Source organism: Trametes versicolor (genome assembly GCF_000271585.1).
Source record: "Trametes versicolor FP-101664 SS1 unplaced genomic scaffold TRAVEscaffold_6, whole genome shotgun sequence".
Classification (NCBI taxonomy): Eukaryota; Fungi; Basidiomycota; class Agaricomycetes; order Polyporales; family Polyporaceae; genus Trametes; species Trametes versicolor.
The window spans coordinates 1,621,364-1,629,019 of NW_007360326.1; the positions used below are offsets into that span (position 1 = coordinate 1,621,364).

At 58.7% G+C, this 7,656-nt stretch overlaps 2 protein-coding genes across 2 annotated transcripts in view; both read right to left on the reverse strand.

Moving 5' to 3' along the window:
* Positions 1 to 394: 394 nt before the first annotated feature.
* On the reverse strand, positions 395 to 3,005 carry TRAVEDRAFT_64964 (carboxypeptidase S; the record flags this gene model as incomplete). Its single annotated transcript, XM_008040643.1, has 12 exons — positions 395 to 668; positions 733 to 837; positions 888 to 1,186; positions 1,259 to 1,587; positions 1,643 to 1,767; positions 1,821 to 1,896; positions 1,948 to 2,041; positions 2,095 to 2,152; positions 2,215 to 2,283; positions 2,337 to 2,440; positions 2,495 to 2,593; positions 2,656 to 3,005. 12 exons carry the CDS (start codon positions 3,003 to 3,005, stop codon positions 589 to 591), a joined length of 1,788 nt encoding a protein of 595 aa, XP_008038834.1. The 3' UTR covers positions 395 to 588.
* A 688-nt stretch (positions 3,006 to 3,693) lies between these two features.
* TRAVEDRAFT_29154 (uncharacterized protein) overlaps positions 3,694 to 7,656 on the reverse strand; it is a 5,133-nt gene continuing 1,170 nt past the window's right edge. Inside the window, exons 4-14 of the mRNA XM_008040007.1 lie at positions 7,603 to 7,610; positions 7,470 to 7,541; positions 7,353 to 7,414; positions 6,595 to 7,300; positions 6,218 to 6,539; positions 5,824 to 6,165; positions 5,546 to 5,767; positions 5,365 to 5,494; positions 5,233 to 5,312; positions 5,120 to 5,176; positions 3,694 to 5,069 (exon numbers count right to left, since the gene is read on the reverse strand). Of these exons, the coding sequence (XP_008038198.1) occupies positions 3,982 to 5,069; positions 5,120 to 5,176; positions 5,233 to 5,312; positions 5,365 to 5,494; positions 5,546 to 5,767; positions 5,824 to 6,165; positions 6,218 to 6,539; positions 6,595 to 7,300; positions 7,353 to 7,414; positions 7,470 to 7,541; positions 7,603 to 7,610 (3,089 nt within the window). The 3' untranslated portion in view covers positions 3,694 to 3,981. The remainder of the gene's footprint in view (positions 5,070 to 5,119; positions 5,177 to 5,232; positions 5,313 to 5,364; positions 5,495 to 5,545; positions 5,768 to 5,823; positions 6,166 to 6,217; positions 6,540 to 6,594; positions 7,301 to 7,352; positions 7,415 to 7,469; positions 7,542 to 7,602; positions 7,611 to 7,656) is intronic.

The following is a 7,656-nucleotide window of genomic DNA, read 5'->3' on the forward strand; positions in this document are numbered from 1 at the left end:
TAGAATTCTGAGTCAAGCTGCAGCTGTTTCGTCTTCGAGAGTGCTCGGCCAGGCATGGTAAAGGTTAATAATCATGAGCGAGAGCCCTCGAGTCTGTCATTATCCCTCGCGGCCTCGGGCAGGCGTTCGGTAGGATGCTAGCCCAATTTAGTAATCCGATTTATCTGAGCGCCCAGTGTGACCTCCTGCGCCTCGAGCATTGTGGCTGGCTGCCCCTCTGTCAGTAAAATTGCGATTCCCGCCTTTCCCTCTCCCCGATAGCGCTATAAATTGAACCGAATGCACAATGATGTCTCCTCGCCTTTCGCTCAACATATGGGGCCAATCGGCGTAACCCGTGCACGGCGATCACTGATATAAATTCACCTGTTGTGCATTCACAGTGTAAGAGCCTGAATTATGAACGCATTTTTTATAGACACGCTGGGATATCGTAGATACATGTTCCGGTACTACTACTGCAAATACTGGGCAAGTTTGAGACCGTCAGGAGGCCTACAGCGGACAGGATGGGGCAAGTGTCCCGGGGACCCATAGTGTCCCGAGGACCGGTAGATTACTGTAAATCCTTCCCCGTTTACCTACATTTTACGCCCGGAACTCATCCGTGTTCAGAATCAGAGTGGTGAAGAACTTGATCATCTCGAGGAATGAATCGACCTCGATCGCTAGATGGCAGAATGCAGTGAGCACCAGGTGCCAAAACCAGACAGGTGTCCGCCGATAGCCTACATTCGTTGATCGTGTGCACTCCGTTGTCCAAGAAGGTGCCATTCCCGGCGTTGTAGTGGTTGTACCGGTAGATGTGCGGGGTGAGCGCCCAGTAGTATCGCGTGTCTGCACGACCGTGAGCTATCTGTAACCCTAGAAGATTTCACAGCACGTACCGGTATTTCCGGACATAATGCCTGGTGCGACGACGATGTTGTCGTCACCCTGTAAGCCGCGGTGCGCGTTGTACGTCGCCTTGATCGTCCCCGAGAGCAATGCATACTCCGGCGCGTCGATCGGGCTAATGGGCGCGGGCTCGAGCGCCGCACCCCATGCGTCGCTGATCGTGAGCGTTCCGTACGCGGGCGCATCCTGGCCGGTGATTTGTGCACCAAACGCTGTGTACGACAGATTGAAGTCACGGGCGAGGCCCTTGAGCAGCGCCGTATCGTGCTCCTTCGCCGCGTCAACCGAGCTGATAAAAAAACCGGTCAGCAAACATATCCCCGACAAACTATAGGCTACGCAGCAAGATCGCAGTACAGACCTGTCAGTAGCGATCCGATGGTTGACCACGGCATAGGCTTGTTCGGGGAGCGCGTTGGTTTTCACACCGCCGTTGATGAGGTCGATAGCTTGAGTCGTGCCGACGAATGCGCGGAAACCGGGGTTCCTGAACAGCTCCTTCTGCGCTTCCTTGAGAGCCTTGTCAGACTTAACAGCCTTCTTGAGCGCCCTACGGAGCTTGTGGGGTACGTCGGGTGCATGGGCCGCAAGACACTGGAACTTCCAGTACATGGGCGTGCCGCGGGAGAGACGGGCCTCATACGGGTTAGCCTCGTAGTGAACAAGAAGCTGCGAGAGAATCCCAATGGTCTAAAGACGGGCCGTCAGAATGCCAGTAGATAATTGTGTCGCTTGATTCGCCCACCGTATGCTCAGGCGGCACGCTGGAGTGACCACCGGGAGAGGTGACCTCGACGCGGACATCGATGTAACCCTTCTCCGCGATGGCAGGTGTCGCAATAACACCGCCGAATTCCTGCCCGAATCCTCCTGCACCATAGGTCAACGTACTGTAAATGCTTTCGTGCGCAAATGACACCCACCGCCCTCGTCTACAAGGAGCAAGAACGCATTTTCGCCATAGGTCGACAGCAAGTGCTTGCTGATAGCAGATGCACCCTAAGCAAAGCTATGAGACTTCAAAGAGCAAAAGTCATCGTTTTCACTCACGTGAATGCCGCTCGCCTCCTCATCGAAGCCAAACGCTAGAACGACCCCGCGAGTCGGCTTGAAACCGCGCTCAAGCAAGGACTCGATAGAAGACCTGCCAACCTATCAGCAACACGTCTCGGGCTCTATGTGATCAGAGATACCTACAGAACACCAATCAAGCCACTCTTGTCATCCGAGCTGCCACGGCCCCAAATCCGCTTCCCTGCGTATGTCAGGGTTATCATGAGTATCACTGATTGCGCGACGCTGTCCTGGTAGGCATACCGTCGAAGTGACCAGAGAACGGCGGGTAGCTCCACTTGTCGACAGTGTCAGGGTTGACAGGGACGACATCTGTACATCGTGGTTAGATTGAGTGGGGAGTTCCTGACATCTATTTCCCGGACCTTGGTGAGCAGCCAACAGCAATGGCTTCAGGTCCGAGTCCGAGCCCTCCCAGACATACACAAGGCCGTAAGTGTTGACCTTGGTAAGTTTAAGAGTCGAGTGGCTGCGGGGCCATAATTAGAACCAACACGGGCGGTTATAGTACGCGTGCGCCTACATAAGAGGGAACGCCTTCAAGAGATAATCGTGCAGAGGCCCAAATGCCTCCCAGCGCGGGTCCTGGCCCACAGGTGCCATCTTGTCATACGACTGAGTCCTATAAAATGTCACAGAAGTCAGCGCGACCTCACAAATCCACGTACCCGCACACGAACTTACGGGACTCTGACGGCGCCACCGAGCCATTCCACGGCGCGTCCCTTGAACGCGTCCGAGTCGAACGCCTGGCCGAGCGACTCCCACAGTTCCCCGTTCTTCTCCGGAACGACGGGGGTAGACTGGGGACACTGCTGGGCACTGGCGTCCATGGCGCCCTCCGACCAGCATGACCGCAGGTTGACGAGTTGCAGCGAGTGCAAGCAGGTCAGCAGCGCGAGTACACCGACGAGGCCCTTCACGAGCGTGCGACCCGCGCAGCGCGCCCTCTTCTGCGGCTGCTGCGAGACAGGCTCAGGCATGTACGGAGCAAGGCGCTCCTTCTCGTACACAGTGGGCATGGACGCAGACATGGTGGTGGTTGGGGAGATGGTGCGAACGAGAAGGATGAGCACATCACGTCACTCAGCGCGCGGAGTATATATTCCCGTTTCCGGCGCGGGGTCCTGCGCTCTTATCCGGTATTCAATTTAGGCAATTCACTGGAGACAGGGGAGTTTATGAAGGTACGAGCCAGTGATAAAGAAACTGAAAGCATGCATGTGCGCAATAAATGAAGGACGAATCACAGCACCTGTGGCAAGTATGCCGGAGGTTCGGTGTAGGTCGCCGCGTCCAGTGGCTGTATGATCGCGACTGCTGTACTTTCTCCAGAGATTAGAAAATTCTGTAATGCTCCGATCTCGTCGGAGGCTTAGAGCTGAAGATACTCACTGGGGTTCAGGAAATAATCTTTGAATGCGAAGCTAGTGATTGACCCTCGAGGCTTTAAACTTCCTCGAAGGCGTACGGTAGTACTAGTAGTACTACTACTACATACCAGCTAGTAGACATCGAGGTGAACATCGAACTTGATCGGATTACTGCGTCGTGATTAGTAAAGGTGGCGCAGCAAGGCTGCAAGTTACGAGCCTGAGGAGGACTGAGGATGACCCCGAATTCTTTCGCTGAGCCACCACAAGACTGTACCTGTGAGCTCAACGCTACCCTCCCTGAACTTGCCCTGAACGGATGACTACCCAGTCAAAGCAGTCGTACACCGTCGCACATCACTTGCGGATGTGACAGCAGATAGATATCATCAATTGTATCCAGACATAGAGACGTCAACGTAAAACATATCCAAGCCGTATCTAAAAAGACGTAAGTACCGTCGTGCGCCCCAGGACGCAAGCAATCATTAATGCACTCCGAAGCACGAAAAGAGATAAGCAGCACCCCAAAATCCTCCCCTCATCCACACAGAAGAAGCATATAGTTTACCGTAAGATCAACAGTCCTTCGCGCACCTCTCCAACCACACTAGTACTGTCCTTCATGCGCTCATCCTCACTGCAGCACCTCGTCCTCCGCATCGCTCGCCATCGTCCTTCGGCTCAGCTCCGACACGCGGCTGATACTGCTCCGCTTGCTCATCGTGCTCGTGCGCGAGCCCGCACGCCTCAGGTTCGCACCGCCCGCACCCCCGTTCGCCGTCGGGAACCCGTTAGAGCCCGCAGGCGGCGACCCGGGCGAGCTCGGACGCACGATCGACTGGCGGTTCAGCGAGCTAACCGGACGCGGGCCCCGCGTGAGACGCGGTCCACGCGCCAGCCGCCCGCTCTCCGACGTCGGCGTCGTCGCGCCCGAGCCAGGGGACACGGGCTTCACGGGCGACGGGCTGCGCGAGCCGCCCGAGGGCGGGGTGGGTACGCGCGGAGAGGACACGCGGCGTGCGGTCGGTGGGATCGCGGTCGGTGGCGGGGTGGGGGCCGCGTCGTCCTCGACGGGCGGCTCGACGAAGCGCGCGGGGCGCGGGGGCGACGCGGGCTCCGGGGGCGGCTCCTTGAACTGCGGACGTGCGGGCACGTCGTCCGTCTCGGGAGGGGGCTCCTTGAACACCGGGTGTGCAGGGGGCGGCGGGGTGGCCTTGGCAGGAATTGGCGGCGGCGGCGGGATGGCGCTGAAGTCGACGTGGACGGGAGCAGGTGCGGGAGCAGGCGGCGCGGGGATGGGCGAGGACCGCTTGTCCTGCAGCTGGATATCGCCGGGCTCCGCCTTGGGCGGCGGCGGGATCTCCGCGAACTCCTCGGGCTCTGCGGTCAGCTGTGGCGCGGCCTCGTGCTCATGCATCTCGAGCGGCTCGTCCGTGACCGGCCGCGGGCTCTCGGGGACCTGCGGGAGACCCGCTGCGTTGAGGTGGGGGACAGGCGGGACTGGGGGCGGAGACTTTGCGCCTTTGATGCCGCGCTGGGCGAGCTGCTGGGCTTGGAGCGCCTGGAGGTCTGCGCCGGCGGAGATGCGCGAGCGCGACATGCGCATGTCGACGGGGCGCGTGCGACGCCGGACGGGCACTTTGCGCTCGGACTCACGCTTCTTCTTGGCGATAGCGGGCGGGATGATCTCGTCGTACTTGCTTAGGAGGTCGATGAATAGCACTATATGGCTGTCAGCATACGCCTTGAGCGAGTAGGGACAGAGCACATACGTGTAGGATGACGGTCCTGAATGGAGAACTCATTTTCTTGCTTGGGCCGGAGGATAGCTGGAAGACGTTTCGTTAGGCTTACGGCGTAGCATCCACGTAAAAACAATACGCACTGCGTCCCATGCTCAAAGCCAGCTTGGTGATATACACCTCGTTGGATTCGCTCTCTGACTCTGAGGTCGACGCGATGAGGCTGCACCGTAGTTAGCATGCCGCTACTTGTATGAGCTTGTTGAAGGACTTACTCCTTCAGGTGCTTGACGATAATGTCCAAAACAAGCAAGTGAATCTTTGGCAACTTCTGGAGCGCAGCCTGCAGTTCCAGAACATGCTGCTCAGAGGAAGGCTTAAGTTCCTGATGCGCACTAGATCCAACTGGCAGCCAAGTCAGAAAGATAAACTTGCAACACATTGTAGCCAACCTACCAGTTGGGTAGAGCTTGCGCAGCTCATCCCAGCCCTCATACATGCACAGCGGCGGGTCGAGCTCAAGCGCCCACAGCTTGACGCTGCTAGCAAGAACGGGCGCATCGTACTTTTGCAGCATATCCTGGGGAATGTCTTCTTGAGGCGGAACAGCGTTGAGTGTCTCTCGGAGATGGTGCACCGCAGGCAGCGGGACCTCGTAGATCCACGTCTTGCGCTTCTCTGAAGTAACGCATCAGCATATGCGCAACGGGGAAAACGCCACGACCGCTACTCACCAGCGTCGTTCGGGAGCCTCGGGTACGCCTCCAGGAGGGCACCGAGCAGCGCGGTCAGCACTGGGGGCGCCTCCTCGCGCTTCTCCCCGGGGCTGGCGACGTGCCAGTACGCGTTGTCCGCCCAGCGGCGGAGGTCGATGCCGAACACGACGTCGGACTCGTCGTGCGAGATGGACTCGTACACCTGCGCGACGGGCCGGAAGGGCCCCGTGCGGTAGCGCTCGATGAGCACCTTGATATCCTGCTCGGGCTGGTATGAGGCGATGAGCATCTCGATCGTCTCGTTCGCCGTGCTGTACGCCTTCGACACCTTCGCGAGCGTGTTGTAGTACTGCGTGAGGACTGAAACGCCAAAATTCAGATTACGTCCGTACTCGGGTCGCGCCGAACTTACCAGTCTTGACAGCGCGCAGTCTGTCGAGCTCCCATTTTTGCAGAGTCTTGAGGGTGTCCTCAATGCGCTCCTCAAGGCCGAGACGCTGCCTGTCGAGCTTCCGTACCGCGACACGGTACTCCTGGTCGGCAACTTCCGCGTCGCGCCGGGCACGGACGTAGGGCGGCTCCGTGTTTGCAGCGAACGCTTTCGACACGAGGTTCGCCAATCCGCCGGTACGCTCAGCAATGTTTTGGGTTAGCGGAGACAACTTGTCCATGGGCGTAAGGACTTGAGCACCAGCAGCCTTGGGCGGAGGGGGAGAAGCATCAAGCGTGAAAGCCTACCAAACCCTTGTCGTTAAACAGAGCAAACACAACGCATAATGCAGGCCTCACCTTGGGCCGGAACTGGTAGAACGAGTCGTCCGCGTTCTCAAAGTCATTCCCGAGCTCGCCCAGCCGGCGGAGCAGGTTGTACTTCTCGGTAAGAACGCGCGCTGCGACCTCGGCGTGGTCCAGGTTGCCCTCGAACGCCTTCACGTTCGTGTTAAGCCAGCTCGCGAACTCCTCGCCCGAGAAGCAGTCCTGGTACTCGCCCAAAAGCGGGAAGCGCACCGGGCGCAAGGGAAGCTCCTCTTTCGCCTTCTTCATCAGCTCCGACACCTCCGTGGGCGTCATCGAGATGCCCGCGACATCCAGGGGCGGCAGGGGCGGTGGCGGGACCGGGTCTGTCTCCAGCTTGGGCGGCGCGACCTTCGCTGCTGCCGGCGGCATCTCAATGGGCGGCGGCGACAACACGCGCTGCGGAGTGCTTGCACCGCTGTCGGTAGCACGACCCTTGCCCTTGTCGAGCTTAGGGCCCGCCTTCTCCTCCTCGATATCCGCATCAAATTGCACGTCTGGTTTCGGGGCGGCGCGAGGGTGCGCCTGCGTACCAGCGTTGAGGCGGAACTCCTTCAGACGTTGCGTGATGCGCTCGGACATCGTCGCCTGGCGCTGAGGTGCGCGCGGGGCCGCATTCGGGTTCGCGCCGAGGGGCTTCAGTTTCGGCGACGAAGTGTACTGGTCGCCCACAGGGTGTGTGATGGGCGCAAAGCGGGCGCTGTGCATGTGCCTTAGCGATGATAAATGCACGGGCATGGGCGGCGACTCACTCATCCTCGGCCTCGTCCGCTTTCCGGGTTTTGGTCAGGTAGTCACTCTTAAGCTTGTTGACCTATACAGCAGTTAGGACGCGTTCTTCGCTTATGTGCGTGAAGTGATTTACGCACCTCGGTCTGTGCAACCTCATAAGAGTACATCCAGCCATCGAGCAGGTTTGCCTTGCTTCCATGAAGGCGCTCCTGTCAACCGTGAGGTGTTGAGTGATCACATTCGTGCCCGCCCACCGACAGATGAACAAACCTTATACCCCTCGGCCCACTTCTCAAAGGGCTCAGCCACTGCAGTCTGAAGCTC